The following is a 26,487-nucleotide window of genomic DNA, read 5'->3' as shown; positions in this document are numbered from 1 at the left end:
GAGGCCACCATTACGGTCTAGCATGAAAAGATTACCTGCATGTTCTGTTTTAATAGCTTGTGAAGATCTAAGGATTCATTTATGACTTGTGATTTATATCCAATTAAGAATAGCTCAATTAATTAGGTGGCTGACACAAAAATGATTCTCTCGAGGGCTACACTAGAGCCCGAGCTTTTGTAGGACTCTTCAGCTGTGTGGAACATGCCTGACCTCACAGATGTCCTTCAGGTGCTTGATGTAGTCCCTCTCGGTGCTCATAATCTCATTCACCACATTGGCTCTCATCTGGTCCCTGCTGGCCAGACCTGGGCCCAGCAGCCCCACCATGCCAGCCCGGCCTGCTTCCCTGTCTGGGTCTTCCTCCACGGGCTCGTCCTGGTTGACCCGCAACTGCAACAGAGCAGTTAGGTGCATCATGTCAGGTGACCGGACCATGCTATGTTAATCTATTAAGGAATGGCACTGAGACATGCTAAGCTAACCTGCAATGGAATGACACTGAGCCATGTTAAGCTAACCTACAAGGGAACAATACTGATGCCTGCAAAGTTAACCATCAATGGAATGGCACAGATGCATGCTAAGCTGATCTATGAGGAAATGGCACTGGGGCATATTACACTAACCTGCAAATGGAATGGGACTGAGACATGCTAAGCTAACCTATAAGGAAGTACCATTAAGGCACGCCCACTAATCTATAAGGGAGCAGCACCAGGGCACACTAAGCTAAAAGCTGGAGGAAAAAGCCTCAAGTCTAAGGGTCCCTGGTCTATTACACAGTGACCCCAGGAACTCAAACAGCATAACAGAACCATAAAGTGTTAGTTCCTCTAGGGATGTGTTGGAGCTAGAAAAGTCTAACTGCATTCTGATACCTCAATAACTAGGTTATTTGAGCTTTAACTATATTGCTAACATCACACTAGAAATAACTGCTTTAATCTAATTAATTATAGAATATTGTAAACGCACAAAGGAATATGAATAGATCTATAAACTACAGCTCCCAGCAAACACTAACCCATAAACTACACCTCCCAGCATAAAGTAACCCATAAACTACAACTCCCAACATAAAGTAACCCATAAACTACAGCTCCCAGCATAAAGTAACCCATAAACTACAGCTCCCAGCAAACACTAACCCATAAACCACAGCTCCCAGCAAACAGAGGTGTCCTTTGTCCCATTTTCCCACCCAGACCAGCAGCTCAGATGGCTTACCCCACTTTCATGAAGGGTTCCCTCAGTAAATGAATGATCTGTTCCCAGCTTTGACACACCCACTCTCCACACAGCACAATAAAAAAGGCGACTGCAGTTTCTACAGAGCCAGGCCCCCTGAGGACAATGCCAATTAACGTCGTTTCGTGATTGTCTTCCAAGCGTTACTTTCACGGGACAAACTCCATCCAGACCTCTGAGCATTAAAAGTGAGTTGATGTGAAAGGCATGTTCAGAATGGAGGCTTCGCTGGTCTCACTGGGACCGGGACCTGATCTCATGATCGAATAGTGCCGATACCCCTGGCTTGCAGAATAGGGCAGTGGCCGGCAACTCTGTCAGATCTGACTTGGGTGATGCAGGGTAATGAAAGTCATGTATGGGTACGAGGACTGCCCAGCCGTCTGAGGTGCGGGGAAGGCGGTGCACTGAGATTCTCACCCGAACAAAGCATGCTGGGAACCAGCCCTCGCTGTCCAGAATCCTGCCCCACCACCACTCCCGGCTACTGGCATCCACCACTTCCACGACGTCTCCTGCTTTGAAGCCCAGCTCCTGGTCATCCATGGTGACGTGGTCCCACAGGGCCTCGGCGTAGACCACAGCGCCATCACTGATCAGCTGCAGGGGTGGGAGTCCGCGGTGGGGGGCATTGGTCAGCCAATCAGGGGCCTGACACCACATTCTGCTGCTAATCTCTCTAAAAGCATTTCTGGACTTAGATTCTTTCCCAGTTTTAGGTACAAGAAAAAAACAATAGTTAAGAAATTTTCTGTCTAGTCTAGTCCCTGTCTTGCAGCACACTTAGAAAATGCTAGCAGAGTCTGGAAGCTTTCATACTACAGTGCCAGTGCTATGTCACATTTAATAGCTGCATTGGAAATGGAGGCTGTTAATTAAAGGGCCAGTCTTAGCACAGATGTGCTGGCAATTTTGGTTTTAGCCACATGGGTGACGGCCCTGTTCTAGAAGCTTCCATAGAGGCGGAGCTGAAGCTGGACCTCTGTAGGGCTGAGCGATTAACACGATGATGAAGCGAACCCGCACGTGATCTGAGCCACGTCGCACCGCTGCCTCCATCTTAAAGATGGAGTGAAGAGCCTGTTGCTTAGCGACACACCTACGGATACCTGGACCGCCTCCTGTTTACACCATGGACCATTATGTAACTAAGCTTAGAATCAGCTCCTCTCTTTTTGTCCATTTCCCTTGTTTCAGAGTGGGGTGGGGGGAGCATGGGGTCTATCCCGCACGGCATAGGGTACAAGGCTAGTGTGCCATAGGATGGGATATTACTCCATCATAGGGCACACACACCACGAGCAATTAGGACCCATGTAACATGGGGAGAACATGCACACACAAACTCACAACCCTGGCTGTGTCTGGCAGCAGTGCTGCCCACTGAGCCAATACTGCACCGGCAAAGAAACGAAATTCATATCATTAAGGGAGAATAAGCCAACATCCTGCAGCCTGAGCCTGACCACTGACCGGAGAGCAAATGGACAGGCCTCGTGGGTTTGGGGAGTATGACATTGGCTCCTGGCCTGAGCCACGCAGGGGTCCGTCTCCCTAAACACTCGGACAAAAGCATTTGCCGTCTACAGGGATTGGGGGAGGGGTAACTCAGTCAACATATGGGGTGGGGGTTGGCCTGGGGCTCAGTAATCTGTTAGCCCCCAGCCGCTTGGTTGCCAATGCTGCTGGCATATAGTCCCAAATGAATCAATTCAACCCTGTCTCACCCCCTCCCACTGCCCCCCCAGAATCCCACAAGGCATCCAGGTCACAGCAATGCCTGGACAAATACCGAGAAGCGTCTTTCACGTAATACAACCATACACAGACGTACGGAGACACAGACACAGACACACACATGCCTGTCTGACCCTCCCCCAGGCTCCCTCCTGTTCCCCCCTCCCCCTGTTTACCTGAGTCGGCTTCCCTTGGTGTGTGACGCCCATCCCCACAGACACGTGAGCTCCCCCCCGGGCCCCGGGCCCCGGGCCCCTATTGAAAGGCCAGCAGGAACATGAGCACCACGTTGATGACGACCAGGAGCAGCATGATGCTGAAGACCACCACCTTCTGCGTGTCGGGGTGCAGGTTGCAGCGGAGCAGCATGTTCAGGACGCCCATGCGCTGGCGCGCTCGCTGGCTGTTGCGGGCCATGCCTCCTCCTCCGCTGCTGTTGCCGCCGCCTCCCCGTGTCCCCAAGCCCCGTCAGATCCGCAGTGCTCTCCTCCTCGACATGTGGACTCCTTACCGCATCTCCCTCTCACTCTGGCTGCTTAATCGCCGCTCACACAGCCGTGCCTACATCACCTTCTTCCTGTCGCCTCCTCCTTGTCACCTCCTCCCTGTCGCCTCCTCTGCCGCCTTCTCGGCAAAGCGTGCTGGGAAAATGGTGGCGCCGTGCGCTCCGGGCGTGCAGCGGCTCCACCGTCCATCCTGCTCGCTCGTTCACTCGCTTGGTGTCTCTCTCTCTTTTTTTCCCCCGCTGAAGGCGGCCAATCAGCAAGCAGAGCTAGTCGGTATCCTGGATACGGGAGTAGTTGAGGCAGGCCCTAGCAACCCAGGGGAGCTGGGGGGGGGGGAGGGAGGGGACGGCAGCAGGAGGATGCGCCGTAAAGGATCTTAATGGAGCTCGACTGCCTGGGCGCTGTTTTGGCAGCCCCTCCTCCACCCTGAGTCATGCTGATCTCTTAGAAACACAGCAGCCATAATGGGCATCCCTGTTCAGCACATCCCCCACCACCTCACGGTGCACTCTGCTGTGCTTTAATGAGATTAGTGGAGCATTCTGCCTTTGTACCCCCACCTACTCCCCCCGCCTCCTGCCTCTGTTAGACCGCACCCTGCTGGAGCCCCTCGCTTCATCCTGTGTATGGATGATCGGCTGACGAGCGCGGTTTTGAGGTGCAGGTCTGCATGAGCCCAGGGAGGATGAAGAGGATCAGGAGGATGAAGAGAGGTTGGGGTGGTTTTTTTAATCCAGACACAGGAAATGAGCCTCATTAGGTGTAGTGTGGCTTTCCAGTGCCCTGTAAATACGCTATCCCACCAGGACACAGGAGGGCAGCCAATCACAGCAGGTTCCCACCAGGACACAGGAGGGCAGCCAATCACAGCAGGTTCCCACCAGGACACAGGAGGGCAGCCAATCACAGCAGGTTCCCACCAGGACACAGGAGGGCAGCCAATCACAGCAGGTTCCCACCAGGACACAGGAGGGCAGCCAATCACAGCAGGTTCCCACCAGGACACAGGAGGGCAGCCAATCACAGCTCAGGTGTGTGTGTTAAGCCACCTCAGAGATGGGCTGTAAATTCAGCAGCGTGGCGTCGCTCACGGTTACACATGGCATGTCAACCCAATCCACACACACACATACACAGACACACACAGACACACATACACAGACACACACATACACAGACACACACAGACACACATACACAGACACACACAGACACACACACACACAGACACACACAGACACACATACACAGACACACACAGACACACACACACACAGACACATCCCTAACCATAACTATGTAAACAAAACACAAGTCACTTGGCATTTTTAGTTTTCTTTTATAAAACTGAATTTCCCCTTTGGGGGGGGTGGAAAAAATGCCCCCCACAATGCAATATGTGTTGGGGGGGAGAGCATTTTATTTATATATATATATATATATATATATATATATATATATATATCCATCCATCCATCCATCCATTTTCCAAACAGCTTATCCTACTGGGTCATGGGGGGGGGGGGGGGGGGGGTTCCAGAGCCTATATCAGAAGCTATGGGCACGAGGCAGGGAACAACCCAGGATGGGGGGGGCAGCCCATCGCAGGGCACACTCACACACCATTCACTCACACATGTACTCCAATGGGCAATTTAGCAAGTCCAGTTAGCCTCAGCATGTCTTTGGACTGTGGGAGTACCTGGAGGAAACCCCATGACGACATGGGGAGAACATGCAAACTCCACATACATGTAACCCAGGCGGAGACTTGAACCCGGGTCCCAGAGGTGTGAGGCAACAGTGCTAGATATATATACAGTATATAGGGGCGGCATGGCAGCGGCATATATAATGCCCTCCCCCCAACGCGCGCACACACACACACACACACACACAGACACACACACAAAACATGCGCAAACACGCACCCACACCTACATGTGTGTCAGGCGGCTGCCTGATGACGTTTATACTATTGATCCCTAAAACTAAACTTCAAACAAATTAAACATCATTTTGTCAGTATTATGGTTCCTTAGATTTGTACATATTTACATATTTACTACTCATTGGCAGATGAATTGCTGCCAGTTCTGCAGCACAGCACACGCTGGCCTCAGTGTCACACAGACAGCGAGACGGTGACACTGCTGTCCCTCAGCTGACGGTGACACTGCTGTCCCTCAGCTGTCGGTGACACTGCTGTCTCTCAGCTGACGGTGACACTGCTGTCCCTCTGCTGACGGTGACACTGCTGTCCCTCTGCTGACGGTGACACTGCTGTCCCTCAGCTGTCGGTGACACTGCTGTCTCTCAGCTGACGGTGACACTGCTGTCCCTCTGCTGACGGTGACACTGCTGTCTCTCAGCTGACGGTGACACTGCTGTCCCTCAGCTGACGATGACACTGCTGTCCCTCTGCTGACGATGACACTGCTGTCCCTCAGCTGACGGTGACACTGCTGTCCCTCAGCTGACGGTGACACTGCTGTCCCTCAGCTGTCGGTGACACTGCTGTCCCTCTGCTGACGGTGACACTGCTGTCCCTCAGTTGCACCTGCAGTCCTGGGAGGGTGGGGGGGGGTTACCTCATTGATGGCCAGCTGTTCGCCCGCGCCGCCCGAGTGGCCACAGCGAGGCCCTGAGCCCCGAAGCCCCTCGTAGGCGTCTTCCTCACTGCCCGCCTCACCCCCCAGGCCAACCTGCTCCGGTGTGCCTTCAGGAGTCACCATGGCTAGATGGACAGAAAGGGAGAGAATGGGAAACCACACTCAGTTCAGTTCAATTTGTTTTTACAGAGTGCTTTTCACAACGGGGATGCCCAAAAACGCGTTTATATAAACTACATTTATATGAAGCTACATCATTTATAAAGAATAATACAAAAACTGGAAAAAGGGAACGTAAAGAAGGGAAGGAAAGAATTAAGTAAAGAAAGCCAGATGACAACGAAGGAGAGGGTTCCAAGATCAACTGGCTGCCCAGCCCCCCCTCAAGGCCTCTAATCACAGCCCCACCCTGCACCTGCGTGGGGCCACACACAGTCATCTAGGAAACACCATAGCCCAAAGGCTGTGGGTCCAGTGAGGGCCTAATCCTGATTGGTCCAGCAATGTCAGCTGATCGTCTCAGAATTACACTGTGGTCTGTCTGGGAATACAGTGGCTGTTGATATGGTGATGATACAGGCTGTGGCCTGTTGAGAAAAACACCAAACCATGGCTAAGCCTTCTTCAGGGAGTGCCATTAGCCGCTTATTAAACCCATACAATGCAGATGTACCAAACACTAGATCACAAACTGGCCAAATGTGGCCTTTCAGTTATGACTAGAGTAATTTCAAAATGGTAAACAAAGGGAAAAAATTACCAGCAGGGGGCAGTAGCAACCACAGAGAGACAGTGGCAGCTGGACGGCCACCGACCCCAGGCCTCTATGACCTCCCTGCTCATGGCTGACCGTACCTGGGTGACCACCCACTGTGCCCTGGCTTCTGAGGTGTAACCGTGGAAACCTTCGCGAAGGTCGGGACAAAAGAGACCAAACTCAAATTAGCCAAAGCTAATTTAGGTGCAGTGAAGGTCATGTGACTGTGACGTGCACATTACTGCCCCCTGGGATGTTCCTGACTGCACTGTGCTCTTCACACATTGCTTCTGAAGAGCTGACCTTCTCACTGTGGGATTACTTTTGTGGTAGAAAAATTTTAAATATAACACGTAGAATAAAAGTCGGACCTCTCAGTTTGAGGAGGTAAAGGAAATCTCTTTTATTTCCGCATTCCAGCAAAGCACTCTCATCACACTCTGGCATTCGGTACCAAATCGCCCGGAGCTCCCCGAGCAACCAGTTGATAAACCATAACTCCCACTTCGCAGTAAGGGTGTCTAAATCCTGATTGGTCACGAAACACCAATGAACCAAGCTCAAACGTATAACAAACACAATTCTCAAATTCTATTGGTTCACCTTGGTGGCAAGGTAAAATCCACCCATTTTGCTCAGTTTACCAGAACATGTCTCGACTGCTAGGCTCCTACTGGAGATATGAATATAGATATTGATTACATGACATTTAATCACTGTAAATACTTGGTTGTCCTTTGATTAATGATTAACGTATTGACATATTGTCATTGAATCACTGCCAATACATGGTTAACATATGATTAATATGATTAACATAATTACTTATACAGTTGCACTACCGCATAGCTTGCTATATATTGTCTGCCACAACTATTCTATAAAGCTATAACTCGCTGTGCACCAGTTGGGGCAGCTTCGAATCTCTTCCTGCAAGTGGTTTCTCCCCCCTTTGTTCCGCTGTCCGCCTCTCCAAGGTCTGAGCTTTCCTCAGGGTCTGCGGAACTTACTGCAGGCAGCTATCGCAAAGCGAGGTCACACAGTATTCAAAACAATCTCTTCTTGCCTAAGACATAACAGACCCAATATGCCAACCTCCCGGGCCTACCAATGTCCAATTTTCTTCCACACTTTGAAGCAGGCAGGACAATGACATCACACCATACAGTATCTTAACTAGAAAAGAGACCTTAATATAATCATCAGATGGGGGTCATTTAAAGACGGAGAAGACTGAACAGGGCAGCTAACAGAGTTGATGTTCCTCGTTGACACTGTTATGCTATATGAAGAAAGATATGCCACATGATTAAGGGAAAAACCAGTACCGCCACAACTTTGTTAATCTGGGACTTTAAGAGCTCAAGTGCCCTGGATAACACCATGTTTAGATAAAGACGAGAGCAGTACTGGTCCCTGGGGCATCCTGAGTATGATCCCCGTGCTGTTTCCGCATTGGGGAGGGCAGCTACACCAGCAGAATAAATGCATTTTAATAAGCATGTGAAAAGCAGATTCAGCACCGGACAGGGATGACGAATTACAGCTGAATGGAGGGGCGGGGGGGATTTCAATTGATCTCAGGCTAAATGCTGAGATTCCCCTGGGAATCCCCCCCCCCAGGAGCTGACACCAACACACTCCACCACTGAAACACAGCAGCCCGGCTCCTGCTGCATGCATGGATGCTGGCACTGGAACCCACTGGCATCGACTTCACTCATCATTAGGCTTGAATCTGCAGGATCTCTGACAGGCTGGAGAACCTTCCCTTGTTTTTAGCAGAAGTGCCATGTGATCCTGGGCATTGCTGCGAGTGAGGGAACGCCTCGGGGGTGGGCTGACGGGGAGCAGGAAGGGGTCATGTCTCTCGTTTTATCACTATTGCACATCCATGACAAGCAGATGATGGATGCCAGTCTCCCGTCTAAATGTATCAACCTGAACCCACATCACACAGCACTGAGACAAACACACATACCAGCCAGCTACAGTAGTGACCGCAAAGCACACAGGAATGGGGTGGGGTTGGGGTGTGGTGGGGGAGTAGATGCATGTAGGGATTGACAGGTCCAGCTGGGAGTGTCAGAAATCCCCGGCTGATTTACAGTTTTAGTCTATAAGACTATAGAGGGGAAACACCCACCCGACCAGAATGCAGCTTTTAAACCATAGTGGGCGGGGTTAACATGCTCTGCCAATCACAGTCTGAGCTAATGTGCTCTGCCAATCATGTCACAGTCAACTCACTGGGGATAATGTGCTCTGCCAATCATGGATGAGCCAGCCCAAGGCCCACTGGATGCTTTCTTCATTCCTTTTGGGGGAAGTAGCCTGCATTTAGTGGTAAGGTTAGGCCATGCGGTGACTCTAGTGACCAGGAAGATATTTGCAGTCGGTTTATTTTTATGTAGGTGTTCTGGCAAGATATATGAGAAATATTGAGGTCCAGAGATAGTCAGAAATAAAACAAAATAAAAGCCCAGATTAAGGGCTGCCTCACTGGTAGGAGCACAGCACATATCCAGAGGACATGTTTAAACTGACAGCAACTTTTCCTGAGAGCATAATGGGACAAACATAGCTGCAGACAGACCTTCACAGCCACATGGCATTTATGTAACAAGGGAAGATCAGGGTCACCTGGACGTGACCAGCTAGCATGGGGGTCTTTGTAATTTACACCCCAGCGGTGGGGAGGCCTCGCAGAGCAGCGCGCATCCTGCTCTTCATCACGGTTACGTAAAGATCCGATTTTAAAATGACATTCAGATGTGGATGCTGCCGCCAGCTGAAGTTCAGGCCTAGAGGAAGCAGACTGAGGTGAGGAACCTGAGAAGAAGCGCAGCTGTGAAGGTCAGACACCTGCTGGGTTGAGCTGCTCCGTTTCTGAGTCAGCGGTGAGGGGCACGCAGCTGGCGAGCTCACAGAAATGACATGCAAGCAGCCACGAATGCGCTCAGCTCGTCCTGAAGCTGAAAGTGGCTACATGCAGACGTCAGCAAATGCAGCAGAGCGTGAGGATGGAAGCCCACAGCACCTGATCGCATCTGGAAGTCAGCTCTGAAATCCCCGAAGGCACCAAGAGGGGGCTTCCGAAACATGCTGAGTCTTCAACGGTCGTTTTTTTCACTTTCAGAGGCTGATTTGATGTACAAGCCTGTAAACCCTACTCTCTACTTGTATGCGCTGGTACATTTGGAGACACACTGTTACTGAAATACTAGAAATACTTGAATAACAAGATGGATTAACCATAAAACACAAAACAGAAGAGTCACGGAAATGTTGAGGCTAATCATAGCAGGGGCCACAAGAGGGCAGTACGGTGAGCTTCTGCCGCATGTCGCCGTGGGAGGACACCTCTGGCTCCCAGCGAAAGCAGGAAACACCCACTGATTAAGCCGTAGTGGGATTTAAGCAGCTTGCAGGGCGCTGCTCAGACATCAGGCTCTGACAGTCAGTTCAAGTTGCCTTTTTAGGTTCTGGTTAGAGTTGTTTCGGGCTCTGGTTAGTGATATTTTAGTTAAGGCTTTAAGGGACCCAGTTTAAGTCTTTGGTTGTTATTTTTTGCTTAGCAATCTTATCCCTGACATTTGAGGGCAAAGGCTGTTACAGAGGAACTCAACTTTTACTGAATTGTGGATTCAAGAAATTCATCCGTCTTCCATTGAAACCACTTGTTCTATTCCAGGTTGTGGGGGCAGAGCCTATGGGGACAGTGAACAACCAAGGATGTGGTACCAACCCATCACATGGCACCATCACACCTACAGGCAATTTCAGTTAATATCACCATGTTTTTAGACTGCTGAGGGAAACCAGAGTACCTAGAGAAAACCCCACAGCAACACACTGAGAACAAACAAACTCCACAGACAGGGGACCCACGGCAGAGACTTGAACCCTAGTCACAGAGATGCAAAGCGACAGCGCTAACCACTGCACCACCATGCCAGCAAGTTAAAAAACTTAAACTGTACCATTTATAGGGTGATATGTGTGTACAAAAAACGACATGCTCCATGTATGGGGCTGTAATAACAGCAAACTGTGCTGGCATGTTAGCTACAAAGCCACCCAAGGTTGGTGTGAAACTCTGTCCTTCAAATGATGCTTAAAGAATGTTTGCTGTTCTCTCTCTCTCCCCCTTTATTTGCTTGCTTTTTGCTTCTTTTAAATCATACCAGTGGACCTCTTTATCGACTCCCTGCTGTTTGCTTCTGAGCCTTCTTAGCTAAGAGCTCTGTGTCTGAAATCTGTGTCTCATTCTTTTTCCTACAAGTTAGCCTTCCTTCACCGCAGGCTGCCCCATATGAGCGAGTCCCACAGGAGGAAAACAAGACAGGTGCATGAATGATGAGCTTGTATATGTCCCGGAAAAAGCTTCGCGCTAACTCTCATGGTAGAGAAGGATATGTCTGTGCTAGTACTAGGTTTTGCGGGGGGTTCATGGGAATGTAAACAGATAATCTGTCAGCACCTCCGTCCAGATAAATAGTCCAGCTTGTGCTGTCCTCTACCCCAAAGACCAAAATGAAGGAGGAATTTTCCATAATGTGATTAATCGGGGGGGGGGGGGGTGTTCATTTTGATGGTTCGAGCAGAACATCCCGTTTTCCCGGCAACGGTATTCCTCAGAGATTCTCAGGCTGTCATGAGGACATCTGCATAGCACCACCCTCAACATGCTGCTTAATCCTCCAGTTATTCTTTAATGAGTTGAGGTCACAGTGTTATGCTCTCTGGGTTTTGTGGTTGTTTTTTGGGGGAAGTGCTTTTTTTACATTAAATTTTTATGTAGACCAAGAAGTCGACAGCTGTGGAATCTGAGACTGAGTCCAGCACAAAAGGCCAACGAGATGCCCTTCGTGTTCCCAAAAGGCTTGACTTAGACCAGAGAAGGGATTCAGCTTGGAATAAGCGCTCTGAGGGAAAAAGGGAATGATCCATGGAGCAGCCCCAAAGAAAAGTGGTTTATTAACAAATCAGAAAAATTAAGAACAAACTAAAGCGGGTACAACATAACAGGTAAAACAAAAACATCAGGATGGTATGACAAGAAATTTTAAAAAAGGATTTTGTTTAATATATTAGGACAGCATGCATATAGTGTGCTGTCTTCGTGATATGATTTTGTTGTAAAAACATATTGGGGTATTTATAAAGCAAAAGAGACATGCTATACATAAATCCCTCACAAACAGCACGAATCGATGAAAATGATTATGATTGTCCCAGATAATGCATGCAGCTCTCTTGCAAAAGCAGCAGAGGTAAACTTTAAACTGCTTTTTAAACATATAGTAGATCTTCTATAAAAGGAATTATAATTAAAACTGCAAAGCAAGCTAAGGTTCTTTATCTATGACAGAGTAAAAATGTTTTAGCAAAACACCCTACGCTATAATGTCCCTACAGAACTGAAAGTAAAAAAAGGCCGATTTTTAATCTAGATGACTAGTGATGTAAGGATTCCATGTGCATAACATATGACATTGGTATTAATATCACACATTGTCCAGCCCTATAATCCAGTTATTGTTTAAATTCAGTACAATATACCCGCCTCACACTGCGATATAATTCAGTACCACTACCAGTTTTTATGCCAGTGGAAAAAACCAACGCCTTGAAGTACCATACTTCTGGTACCTTCTCAAAGTACGAAAAGTACAGTATCTGGTGCAGTGGAAAAGCAATCACTGCATGATTCTGCCAACCAACTCATAGTGATCACAGCATGATTCTACCACTCAACTCATAGCGATCACTGCATGATTCTACCACTCAAGTCAAGCAATGCACAGGTTTTTAAATGTCTGCAAAGGCTTATGGGATAGATATACTTCCCTACAAGAAAACAGGGATCACAAAGCCGGAGGACAGAGTCTCCGTGGTCATTTGAGCAGAGAATATTCTAGCCTTTTATTTTCAGAGGCTGGAACACTGCAGGCAGTGGCCAGAGCCTGAATCTTCTCAGATGAGGAGCTGCATAGAGGCAATGGGCAATTTTCTGTCATCTTGTGCCACACTGTACCTTCTGAGGTCTCTGTACAGCCCGTGGTGAAGTGATGTCCATCCAGAAACGGGAATGAGGTCAGGATACAGAGGGGGTTTGGGAGAGGAATGTGCTCTTGGAAATCCAGGGCCTGTGCCCCCCCCAGCCGTCCACAGCTGTATGCCGATCAGGGCTGACAGGAAGCCCCAGAGGAACTCTATGTCCATGACTTTTCCCCCAGGCTGGGAAAAACACCCTTTTCCCTGAGAAACACTCTCTGTTTGTCCCCTCCATCACAGAGCACCTCCTCCGTCACAATGGTCAGCTTCAGTCAGAGCACTTCCAGGTAAAATGTGCTCTCATTGGCTCAGCAGAGTCATGTGACAAACACAGTGCTGCAGTTCCCCAATGACTGTAAGGAGTGGGTTTAATCCAGCCCTATACAGTACAGTGTATAGAGCCTATATGGCATAGAAACATACCCAGAATATCGACCAAGCTGTTTCTTCAGAGATAAACATCTTTGCAGGTTAGGAGGTCATTGGGAAAATGGTCTTGCTGTTATCGTTCTGCCATTTTGTACCACAACCTTCAGGTGCAGCACTTTGGAGGTGAACAGGGGTCCGGAAGGGTCTCTTGGACGTCCCCCTGCAGCCAGGTTGTTCATGGCAGCACCAGCATCCCCCCACAGAGCCAGAGAACCTCTCAACCTCCCTTTGAGCTAATTAACGCTTTAGCTAATTAACACGCTGTGTCCGGTGCCGCTGTGCCTTCTGCATGTGTGTCCGCATCAGCAGAGCTGGGCTGTGTTATACACCCACAGCAGACGCAGCGGTGCATTGGGAGGGCCAGACCACAGCATTCATCATCCCGCCCCCCCCCCCCCCCCCCCCACCTGCATACAAGGGGGCTGAACACGCCAGTAACCAAGCACCTCATTAATGTACTTGGAATGATTTTGGATCAGCCAGATGACCTTAGATCCCTTGTGTGGGGGGTTAGGGGCGGAGGGGGGCAGGTCCCAAAACCTGTGAAAGGCTCACCTGCCTCAAGCAGGATTCTCTGCTGTATCAATGATACTTTCACTATCTGCAGCCCCAAAGGTATTTTTCTCCAGCAGGACACAAACACCCCAGATGTGGCACATTGGGGATCTAGACAGACAGCTGGGGTCGTACATTACAGGCATTAAAAATTTGAGAGGCCAATTTCCATGTTCTGTATTTTCTAGGCCAATTTACACATACTAAGTAGTTGTAAATACTGATCTCTTTCAATAAGACAGGGCTGATTTTGTGTAATATCCAAATGAAAACCCAGCACTGAGCTTTTACTGACAAAACATGCTAAATCAGAAATCGAGGCTATACAGGTAAACCCTGTGGAATCAGGAGTGACCCTGAGAAAAAGAGTGTTGTGTGACATAGGGAGAATGGGTGTGTGTGGAGTAGGGAGAGAGGATGCGTGTGGAGTAGAAAGAGAGGGTGTTCGCAGAGTATAGAGCGAGAGTGTATGTGGAGTATAGAGAGGGTGCTTGTGGAGTATAGAGAGGGTATTTGTGGAGTAGAAAGAGAGAGTTTGTGTGTAGTAGAAATAAGGCGTTTGTAGAGTAGAAAGTGTGTGTGTGTGTGTGTGTGTGTGTGTGTGTGCGTGTGTGTGCGGAGTAGAGAGGGTGTTTGTGGAGTATAAATAGAGAGAATTTGTGGAGCATAGAGAGAGAGGGTATGTGGAGTAGAGAGAGAGGGTGTGTATGAGACATTAATAAAGGTGAACAAAACCATAGATTAATGCAGTGTGACAGACTACCGCATTTGTGTCTGTAACAAGTAACACAGGGAAGCACTTCAGTAATGAGAAGCTACAGACCTGGACTAAGATAACATTGGAGGCCAGCAGGGGTGTGAGTAGGTAACAGATCCAAAGGTCGCACTTTAAGGGTTGGGCTCACGTCACAGGACACCCTTGAGATAGGTACTTGTGGGACAGGCCAGCCTATTATCACCTGAACAGTGATGGCAGGGCGGTGACAATAGGCCCATTGTGAGGCATGAGCCTCCTGTCTCCACTCACAGGGTGTAATTTATGGTTTCCACAGGAGCAGCGAGCCGGGAATGATTAGACCGCATTTCACTGCATGCTCAATGCCGTCATGACGGGACCTGGGGAACCGGGACCATCCCTCTGTTTTGAGGATGCAGTTACTGGTTAATTGCTCCCACACAGTGAAAACTCCTGCCGACTGCCTCTGGGAGAGATGGACCCCCATGCCCCAGAGCATCATGGGAACTTTTATCTTGTGAGACAAACATCAATAACAATGCTGTTTGTTTCAGGGTAGCATCCAACACCAACTTTTTAAATATCCCACATCAGGGAGGAAATCACCTTAAGAGCTACATGTCTTCATGACAGCAAATTACCCTTGAATAGTGGAAGCCTCATTCTGTTGTTCGTTAGCATTAGCGAAGTTGCATGGGATCAGTCAAAGTCAGGGAGTGGCCTACATTTGTAAAGCATTCAAAGCGAAAGGTCTCTACAGCTATGCCATTAGCTAGAGCAGCCCTCTCCCCCAACCATAAATCATATCAGGTCACTCTGCTCAGAGAAGGCATTCTTCTAACCATCCATCCTTTTTCCATAAGTGTTTATTCCTTGCAGACTTGCAGCAAGTGAGCATCACAAGGCACAGACACTACCGATAATTAATAGAGACCAATGAGCCTGAATCTTGAGGAACAGATCAAACTTGGCAGAATTAGCCGAGATATCAACATATAACCCCACTGCACCATGCCAATGTAGAGAAACAAAGAAACTGGTGATCTGGGAACTATGATCCACTTCCCTTCCCAAAGGGTAGCGATGGTCTGTGGTCTTGTAGGGGCCTGTGACACGATGACCTCATAGGCCATTGATGGCTGCCCACAGATAATAAGAGGCTTGACGTCTTGTGTGGGACCTTGGTGCTTGGTCGCCATGCCAACCTGAACAGAGCAGCTCCAGCCAGATGATTACTAAGCAAACCGCTGCCCACACTAATGTGCATTACATGTCCATGACAGCTTCTCTTCTTTAGCTCTGCCTACCTATGTCTATGTGACTTCCTGACTCTTGACCTTAGCCAATTTATAAGGTCAGCCACTAAACAGCACAATCAATCCTATGCTGGAATTTAATTACAGGTTCTGTGTCTTCAGCAATGGTATTTCTGAGGTCTTGGGTAACAGCAGTCTGACAATGGATTAAACTGTTCAAAGAAGCTCAGTCTCACAGTCAACCGGCGAGACTCCCTCACAGCTATGTGCAGTGTGGTACGTTGTTATGTTTTCAAACTGGATTTTATTCTAGTATCATAATGTGAGACTGGTGATCTTTCTCACTGGCTGATGATGTCACCTTACAGCAGTATTTATACAAAGGCAATCTCTGATATGCCCTGTATACCAGATTTAAGATGAAATATTAGTGCTTGTCCTCAGCGTTCTGGAGATTTTTCTAACATCAAGTAAGTTTTCTACAGATACTCACAGTAACGTCTTTGCTGCAGTATAAACCCTGAACGTTATGAGACTACGAAGACAATGAAAACAGTATCCATCTCTGGTTTGACTTCCATAGTTACGTAATTTCATAGTTCATTTCAGTAATTTATGCTCTGGCTTTGACTTCCAGTGCCCTGGTGTCATGAATATGAACATTTATGAGCATCTGAGAATGAGAGTAAGCACAAGCTACAGCTTACGTACATGTGGGTAATCAACAGACACCTGAGAAATCACCCACCAGCATCCATAGTTTTGTGTTTTTGTGGAATTGGCACACAGGCAAAAAGATCCATCCATCCATCCATCCATTTTCCAAACCGCTTATCCTATTGGGTTGCGGAGGGTCCGGAGCCTATCCCAGAAGCAATGGGCACGAGGCAGGGAACAACCCAGGATGGGGGGCCAGCCCATCGCAGGGCACACTCACACCTTCTACTCACTTACACCTACGGGCAATTTTGCAACTCCAATTAGCCTCAGCATGTTTTTGGATTGTGGGGGGAAACCGGAGTACCCGGAGGAAACCCCACGACGACATGAGGAGAACATGCAAACTCCACACACACGTGACCCAGGCGGAGACTCGAACCCGGGTCCCAGAGGTGTGAGGCAACAGTGCTAACCACTGCACCACCATGCCACCCCCAAAAAGTACTAAAATACATAATTACCGCTTTCAATTACAAGCTCTGGTCAGCCTCTTACAGGGAGCCCACCAATTTAATTAAGCATTCTCTTAACTTTTAATTTAAATAAATAATACAATATAATTCATTCATAACAGTGTCATTACTGATTCAGTTGGAAGATACCTTATCATCAATAAATATTTACGTTCCTGGATTTTCATCTGCAGATATATGGCAACTTGGCTGTCCAGCACAAAATTGGCAGTTTCCACACTGACCCCAGTCATTAAGGGAAGGTCACATTCACTGCTGTAACCAAAATGACAACTTACAGAAGCCCTTCGTGACAACTTGCATTTAAACCTGCAGAAACTCCAGCTGCGAAACGGAGGATAAGGCTACGTCTGCACTGCAACAAAAACAATTTCCATCCACATGGGCGTTTTCACATCGTTTTCAAAAATACATGAACACTGAGCGAGAACATTTATGATTTAGTTATTAGCCCACATTGGGCATGCGGACATGGACACAGTGACCAGTAAATGACTTTCTTTTCGTTCAAATATGCAGCAGCCACAGTGTGTAACACACTATGTAGCTGCATGCAGATAAGCAACAGGGAACGCGCCTTCGAAAGCAGCTCCTGCACATCCGGCATGGTGTAATACAGGTTACTTCTGTGTAGGGCGACCAGGTGACCGATCAGAGAGTGGAACTAGTAGGATCAAGTTGGGGAAGGGCCACATGATGAGTATGGACCAATTAGGGCACTATTAGAGTCTGACCTTTCAAAGGCCTCCGTTTTCACTAATCAAGATTGCAACTCTAAAACCGAGATTTCAGAAGAGATCAAATGAGAGCATTTACAAAAGTTTTAGGGGGCTGAAAAATCTGCAGTAGTGTGCAAAAGAGGTGAAACTGGAGATCCAATTACCATGAACTCCATGGAATTATCCAATCAGCATCAACTCCATGACACTATGGATCCAATCAGCATCATCTCTGTCATACTATTCAATTAGCATAAACCCCATGACACTATCCAATCACCATAAACTCAGTAACACTATCAAATCAGCATCAACTCTGTGACACTATCCAATCACCATGAACTCAATGACGTTATCCAATCATCTCCATGACCCTGTCCAGTCACAATGAATTCCGTGACACTGTCCAATCAGCATCACGTCCATGACACTCTCCGATATAAACAATAGCTCAGTCACCACCACAGAGCACATAAACAGAAAGACCAGCACTTACTTTCATTCATTGCAGACAGGCAGCAGCCAATAGCTTTGGTTCCATGCTTAGCAGTGAAGTCAAATCGGGACCCCACGCCTTTCACTGTGGGGGGCTTGTGCTCACCTGTGGTGGAGTGCAGACTCTCCAGGCTCCAGTATCGAGACAGCACCCCCTGGAGACTGCCCCAGAGCCCCCCATCCAGGCCCCCCACTCCGGGGCTGCCGTCTGAGTCGGAGCCCGGTGAGAGCCCCGTGCTGCCGCTGCCGCGTCCCCCCCAGGGTAATGGGGGGGCCACCTCCCTACTGCGCTGGGTCCGCATGGAGACCTGGCGGGCTGGCTGCTCCTCTGTGTCTGCTGTTGGACCAGGGAGAGCTCTGTCTCTCCACCAGCCGCAACAGCCTCCCTCTCTCCCTCCCTCGCTCTCTCTCTCTCTTTCTCTCTTTCTCCCTCTCTTTCTCTTCCTCCCTCGCTCTCTCTCCCTGTCTACCCCTCTCTCTCTCTCCCTCGCTCTCTCTCCCTGTCTACCCCTCTCTCTCTGTCCCTGTCTATCCCTCTCTCTCTCTCTCCCTCGCTCTCTCCCTGTCAACCCCTCTCTCTTCCTCTCCCTCCCTCCCTCCTTCCCTCGCTCTCTCTCCCTGTCTACCCCTCTCTCTCCCTCCCTCCTTCCCTCCCTCGCTCTCACTCCGTCTTGCTCCTCCTCTCTCTATCTCCCTCTCTCCCTCTCCCACTCTCTCTGCCTCCCTCTCCCTCTGATACTGTGCAGGGGGGGGTTCGCTAGGAGAGGGGATTCAGCAGCGCCTCAGCAGCCATGTAGAAGCTCCACAGAGCCAAACCCCCCCCCCCCATCTACAGCTGCTGGCTCTGAGTGCTCAAAGTGGTACCATTACCTATTTGTTTACTTTTGCTTTAAAGGTCTTATTTTCTGCAGAAACCTGCACGTGGGTCACCATGCCCCCGGTGGTGCCCCCGGTGGTGCCCCCTGCGACCCTGGGACCCTCCTCGGGATCTCACTGCATTGCCCCCTGCGACCCTGGGACCCTCCTCGGGATCTCACTGCATTGCCCCCTGCGACCCTGGGACCCTCCTCGGGATCTCACTGCATTGCCCCCTGCGACCCTGGGACCCTCCTCGGGATCTCACTGCATTGCCCCCTGCGACCCTGGGACCCTCCTCGGGATCTCACTGCATTGCCCCCTGCGACCCTGGGACCCTCCTCGGGATCTCACTGCATTGCCCCCTGAGACCCATCTGCGGCGCCACACGAGACATGCGCAAACATGGAATGTCTGTCAAGCTGGATTCAGTGTGGATCAGCCGGAACGCGAAAGAGGAAAGCCATGGAAACCCCATTCATGTTCAGCATGAATAACCATAAGCTCGTCCATAAAGCCATGCAGTTCTGCTTTAAGTATACCGGGTCACAGGCACTGTAAGGAAGTACTGTTGGTCCTGGTTCTATATAACACAACCAGAAAAAGACTGTCTCATTTTGTACCTGGACGTATACCAAAGGCAAGAGGCAGCAGAAACAGGTCAGTTACCTGAAGATCCTGGTCCAACAGCTTTTACTATCTGCTGTGCAATGGTATGATGCAGCCGTCACTGGTAGTGACTGCCCCCTGCCTCCCTGTGTGTTCATTACAATTCAGACTATTAAACCTCAATAACACAGCAAAAGTTTGGGAAAGTACCAAAAGGAGGATGGATTTTAGGGCCCCATGGTGTTAATTACTCTTCCAGCATTGATTAGATCTAGGTTGAGGGCATAAGAGGAGCAATGAGTTTTCAAGCTTTGCCAAGAACATCAGGGTCATTGCATTAAAAAATGCAAATTGCCACCAGGGCCTCTGCTATCTGGAGGGGAACAGACACACCTTCATTCCCCTTTTTAATGCTTGTAAATGCAGTTTCTTTATAGGGCTATCTCACTGTTTCTGGCCATACTCGCAATTTGTCACAAATAATCAATCTCAGATGCCTGGAGGACACTGAGAAGTGTCTGAGCGCAGCTGGTGAGAGAGAATGCTGCTTAACGAGTTTTGAAAAACTGCAGGAGACCTTCCATTTGCTCAGTGCTGCAGAGAAGACGCCAGGCCTAAGTAAGCTAAACGGAAAGAGGGAGCCTCCATACACACCCAGAGATGCTCCTCTTGACAGGTGAAGAACCACCATGATCACAATCCCTTCCTTCCATGTCACTGACCTGCTATTCAATTGTCTGTATTATAATTACTTCAATAAATTATGCCCTCTGCTGGAGACACACATTAAACACATAAAGCCAAGCTGTGAAAAAGGGGATGCTGTACCTATGAGCCACTGTCACCGGATGGATATTTCTTCACTAGAGGTGCAGATGTGTTTCAGTTAACTTTCTGTATACTCTACCCTGACAGGAAGTGTCAACTACTTCTGCACGACAACCAGTATTCTCTCTGGCTGTTCAGTAAACAAGATCCGGAAAGGCTAGTCATGGACAGCAGGAAAAAGAGTGGGTGGAGACTCACCGAGGTAGGAGGGGCATCGGTGCCACCCCAGGCAGTCCAGACCAGTGGGGATGCTCTGAGAGAGACCCTGGTCTTTGATTGGCAGGGTTGAGAAGGGCTCCATGGCAGTGAGGGAGAACCTGGCAAAGTCCTGCAGAAAATGTCAGCATGGTCTAACACTGACAAACTGCAGAATCAAAGGGGAACAGAGCAGTGGGGCAGGAGGGGATATTACTACTTGAAGATACAGAACCTGAAGGTTATTTACTACCTGAAGGAGCCTTGGGCTGTTTCTGAAAGCTTTAAGATCTTTAAGAACCTTCATCTTTCCAGTAAAACATTTGCAAGGATGGAGCCTCAGAATAAATTCTTAGGATAAACATCAAAATAATACTCAGATTCCTTTCTGGAATATGACAGAACCCACAAGGAAGTTTTGTGGATAGAAAAGCTTTCAGTATATTCGAGCAAGGAAGCATGAAAGGACGGCAGCAAAGAACCAGGGAGGAAAAAGAGCACCGAAGAACAGCTGGAGAGGAACCTAGATCAGCTCTGAGGAGTGAGAATCAGCAGGTGGAGTACAGGAGGAGCCGGAGCCTCCCCGCTGCACCGGCTTACTTTCTGCAGCTCCTCTGGCAGATTCATGCCGAGGCTTCCCAAGGTGCCCTGTGCTTCCCGGGCCAGCATCCTCTTCATGTCCTCGATCCACAGGTCATCTGAGCAACTCCGCTGCTGCGTGACCCCCCAGCGTGTGGCCCTGGGCCCCGGGGCCCCATGCAGGCCTCCCCAGTCAGAGAGGGGTCTGGACTTGTGTGATTGTCTCCTCACTCTCCGGATGACAGCTGGCTCCTGCAACTGGCTGGCTGGCTTAGTAGCATCTGGAAAGTTCTTTGATAGTAAATGAAACACGTGAGTGTATCTGTCCAAATTTTCATTATAAAAACAGAATATCCTACTTTTTTCAAATAATCAAGGTCATTGGAAAATGATTCGGGGACATCTGAAGTGTGTAAAAATGTCCAATGTTAGGGGAGCACCAAAGAACCTTCCAGAATGTGTTTGTGCAGATTAAGGCATTAACATCCACGTTTCACGCAACCTGAACTTCAGAATAAAGATTTCTAGAAGAATCACTAGATGGCGATACCAACACACGTCTCTTTATTGTAGCAGACTTAAAAGCAGTATCCAGAAATGCAAACAAATCCCACAATAGGCTTACTAAGTTGCAAAATGACAGCATTCCCCTTCATTAAGAAGAAGTGTCATATATAAAGAGGGGTTTATTTTTCCAATGAGGCATCCGCTACATCTCTACCAGCATGCGATTCAGCATGTCTGAAATGCATCCAAGCTGTGACTTAAGTTGCAGATATCAGTCACATATTGTGTCCCTACACTGCAACTATAACTGTGAAAAGGCTAATTATTAAATATTCAAAAGTGTTGATCAATAAGTACCAGAAGCCATTTTATCATACCTCAGACTCATTTACAGACGAGGATGTGGTCAAGACGACCTGTGGCAGACTGTCCACATGTTGGCCGTCCGTGTCCAGAAGGTTCACGGGCAACAACGGGGACAATCTGGGCTTGAGGGTCTTCGGCTTTTCGGGAGGATCAGAGACCCCCTCTGCGCTGACAGATTGTCCCAGCAAGATGTGCGAGAAGGTGCTGGCATGTGGCGAGGGGAACCGGAAGCTTCTACGGTGGCTGCCGAACCTGGGGCTCTGCGGTTTGGGGCTGGTCGGCCTCGAAGGGCTGTCCATGCTGTCAACGGAACCTACAGACCGGGCCCTTGTAGGAGTGACCTGGATGGTGAGGGTGTTGTGGGGGGGTGTCATTTGAAGAAGGGGACTGGTGTCCTCGACAGATATGTTGTCGAGGTTGCATGAAGACAGCTGGCAGGGATCAGGGCATGGAATGGTAAGGCTCTTAGACTGCTTCGGACTCCTCTCCCACGGCTTGGCATTCTTTGAGGAATTACCTGAGAGTGCTATTCCCTTCTTGGTCAGTGGGTCGGTATGGCATGTGGTCTTTTGGCTGGGAGAGCAACGGTTCAGATCCATGTTGTTCACTGAGGATGACTTGAAGGTGCTCGTATCAGACACTGACATGGTCCGATTCGGCACTTCCTTCACTGGTTTTAATTTCCTGCTGGACCGTTTGGACCTTGAGGCTGCACCGTCCAGCTTCGGAAATTGTCCCTCATGCTCCTTGTCTGGGGACCGGGATTCAAAGAAAGAAGAGAGCGACTTATGGGCCTGTGCCAATTTCAGGCGCAGACTGAGGCTCTCTGAGCTCTTACTTCTTTTGCAGCTGGCACCCTCTGACCTGCTGGGTTGTTTCCCTTGCTGTGAATCCCCTAACTCAGGGATGCAGGCAGCATCAGCATCTCCATTTCCAGCATCATTTGTTAATGGGAAGATGCCCAAATCCTCCTTATCCAGTCGACCTCCTGGCATAGCTCTCTGGGCGGCCTGATTGAAGGGCTGGTCCTTGAGGAAGACGTCATCCTCCAGGTTCTCTTCCTGTCCCTCAGAATTGCTCAGCTGCTCACTGCTGTTTGACAAGGTGGACTTTGATTTGTCCTCTTGTCCATCCTCCACACTGTCCTCTCCTGCCTCTCTATCTGGAGAAGCTGGGGAAAAGCTCCCTGACTTGCTACCCCTGCTATCCCGGCTTAAGTTTTTACCCCTTTTGAATGAGGGCATCTTGGAGAACACAGAGAACTTGGAGCCCTTCCCACTAAATTTACCCTTTGTTGCTTTGCCCCTAACTGCCTTATGAAGGCTGGTGTTGCTACCTAGGTAAGAATAGGCATTGTCATCCATTCCTTCATTGTCATAGCTGGTGGAGTCCAGGTCCCGTAGACTTATGGTGGGGCTCTGACACTGCCCGTATGCCAACTCACCATTAGATGTCATGACTCCATAGCTGTCTGGCGAAGGAGTGCTGGACCCGAGCAGAGCTTCTGAATCCGTGCTGGATGAATCCTCCCTCATGGTCTTGGAGTGACCGGCTTGGTCCTCCACAGCAGAACCTGCGCTGATCATCTCCTCATCTCGCCCATGTTCTACAGCTATGGAGGAGTTATCTTGACACTGATCTGATTCAAAAATGGGCTCAAGATTACTGACCGAGAGAAGATTTAAACTGGCATCGTTGATTTGGTATTGCACCGTTTCAATTGTCGGTAGTTTCTGAGGGCTGGTAGGAATTAATCCCAGAGAGTCCTCAGAATCTGCTGTTGTATTGTGCTTTTCTACTTCATGTGAAAAAGAATAAATACGGCTTATACTACTGCCTACTGGCTCAGGGCCATCTTCTGCAGAGCTCTCTGGACCCTCTTCTGCTGGTCCAAAATAGGAATTCTGCTCCACCACATCATCCCCACGGTGGGTGTCTAAGGGGAATGTGGGGCTGTGGGAAGTGGGACTTTGACCTACAGTACTGTCCTTGCTCTTTAACACCCCCTGCTGGTGGTACCTCTCCAGCTTCTCCTGTTCAGACAATTCGATGTCATACCAAATCCCCTCAGGATCATTATAGAAAGGCCTTAACTCCTTACCATTCCAATATGGCCGAACATCCAGTGTAGTAAATGTGTCCACATCAGGTATATTAAACGGAGAACCGGCATCCTTGTTTGGAAATGGCTGTGAGGGACTGGGGCTGATGGTTAATGATGCATTTGGAGAATGGACATCACTATCATCCGAGGTGTGACAGCCCAACTGGTCTTTGACATACGATTGTTCCTTAGCCAGAACGCTGCCTGCAAATCCATCAGTAGGACACAGTCCTGAAGATGCCTTCAAGGTGTTGTTGGTGTCAGGATGCTTGATGGGCGTCTTATGATGGTGCTGTCCGGGAAGACTATTTAGCCTAATGTGTTCAAGAGGAGCCTGTAGGTGTAATGTGGTAATTTCTGCCCTTCTCACTGGGAAAACTTTAGGATGTGAGGTAAAATCTCCCCAATGACAATCTGAGTTAATAAGTCTGCTGGACTCTTTAAAGTGTTGATGTTTCACTGTCTCGGTGAGCACTGTGTCTGTTTCACTGTTCCATCCGGAATCACATGGAACAGCTTGTGGAACATGTGCCTGAAGGTCATCTGTGTTCTTACCAGAAGTCTCTGTGGAGGTACATGGGGATAAATCCCTAGGACATGTTAGACTGGGCAGTCCAGCATCATGTGAATGTTCCTTGGTGACATGGGCATCACCTTCATTCTGCTTTTGTAAAATGCAAGCACTGAAAAAATCGTTTTCTTCTTTGGAGATAAAGGGAGTTGATTCTGACGTCTCTTTTCCTAACGTCAGCACAGAGGAATATTCTGGAACACAGCTGTCGGACAATAGGTTCTCACTGTAGCTGCTGATGCAGGGGGTTCTCAACACCTCGGTGCTGGATTGTCCGCAGAGATTGGAGCCGAAGCTTCCCACCTGTCCTTCAGAAAGTCTATCATCTGATGGGAGCTCCTGTCCAGAACCCTGGCTAAGAGAACGTGGAGTTTGCAGCCCATAGAAGGTTTGCTCTGCACCACAGGATTCTGGGAGATGTGGGCAGAGAGTCTGCGAGAGTGAGGCTGAACACGCCTGCTCCGAGATACAAACTCTCTTATGCACGTCAGCAGAGTCAGATTCAAGTCTCGCTATGCGCAAATCTGCTGGGCAAATCTGTCCGCAGACTAAACGTATGTCGGGTTCTGCGTTAGCATCTGCACCAAACAGCCAGTCCGCTGTGTGTTTGTGCTGTGAGTCTATGTCATGTCCACGCTGCGCTCCTGCAGCCTGTGCTGTGCATGCGTTTCCTGCGCCACGTCCCCTGGGACGCCTTTCAACATGCTGTCCCTGAGACCTGTCCCCTCCGTCCCCTGATCTGCTGTCCTCCGGCTGAATGTCCTCCGCTCCCTGGACCTCAAGGAAACAGGCTTTGCTGTCCGGGCTGACCTTGGATAAAGTGTCTCTGTGCAAAGAGTTAAAATGGCAGCTGTGTGCTGAGGCCTCTGGATTCTGCTGGATCCATCTGGTAGGTCCTGGACCCAGGTATCTGCTCTTCGAAAGCTCAATGGTCTTGGCGGTGTCCTCGCTGGCCTCCTGGCCCTGCATGGAACAAGAACAAACGACAAAAAAATGAAGAAAACGAGATGTACTAAAATGGGAGATTCCAGACCCCGGTAACAGCGAATATGATCCCTTCTGGTCCTCATACTGATACGGCTGATTTCCGGTCTGTAATGCAGTTTACAATCCGCTAAAAGCAGCTGGTGACCTGGGGACTCTCCCGTAAGAGTGCTTAGCTTGCTGCGTAGCTGCATATACCAGTGTGCAGTGAGGGCAGTGAGGGCAGAAGATTCATTAATGAGGTGTGTGTAAATGCATTAACCGTGCTGGAATGTTAATTGCACTATTAATTATGGTGGAATGACATGTTTTTGACAGGAAATGTGACTTTCCTCCAAGTTCCCGGCCATTACCCGTTGCCGGGTTTTGTTTCCGCTTTTGTTTCGCAGCCGCACGCCTTTCTGTGCTTAATGACTCTTTCGCTTTTGTGACTCTCCAACTCTCCAGCTGTCTGGTGGCCAGCATTTCCCAAACAGCCGGAGGGAGGGGGGGGGGGGTTACAGGAATGTACAGGTGGTGAAATACAGCGTGAGGCCAGAGCTTCCAGCTTCCTGCTTAGTCAGATCTGCATATAGAGTGAGGA

General features: G+C 49.0%; 1 protein-coding gene across 7 annotated transcripts in view; it reads right to left on the bottom strand.

The window, feature by feature from the left end:
• LOC125749257 (rho guanine nucleotide exchange factor 4-like) overlaps nt 1-26,487 on the bottom strand; it is a 53,984-nt gene that overhangs the window by 6,062 nt on the left and 21,435 nt on the right. For 4 of the 7 annotated variants that reach the window (XR_007399818.1, XM_049026332.1, XM_049026345.1 and 1 more), the window contains 6 exons: nt 22,257-25,883; nt 21,394-21,663; nt 20,797-20,926; nt 6,086-6,231; nt 1,672-1,851; nt 214-393 (listed from right to left, as the gene is read on the bottom strand). Coding sequence is in view for 6 of the 7 variants with exons in the window: in XM_049026332.1 (XP_048882289.1) it covers nt 214-393; nt 1,672-1,851; nt 6,086-6,231; nt 20,797-20,926; nt 21,394-21,663; nt 22,257-25,883 (4,533 nt within the window). In the remaining variant the exon portion in view is untranslated. Of the gene's footprint in view, nt 1-213; nt 394-1,671; nt 1,852-3,164; nt 4,883-6,085; nt 6,232-18,412; nt 18,874-20,796; nt 20,927-21,393; nt 21,664-22,256; nt 25,884-26,487 lie in introns of those variants that run through there. The other 3 variants (XM_049026362.1, XM_049026374.1, XM_049026370.1) reach the window with 3 other exon arrangements.

Source organism: Brienomyrus brachyistius, chromosome 1, assembly GCF_023856365.1.
Source record: "Brienomyrus brachyistius isolate T26 chromosome 1, BBRACH_0.4, whole genome shotgun sequence".
Lineage (NCBI taxonomy): Eukaryota > Metazoa > Chordata > Actinopteri > Osteoglossiformes > Mormyridae > Brienomyrus > Brienomyrus brachyistius.
This window is presented reverse-complemented; position numbering and strand designations above follow the sequence as displayed.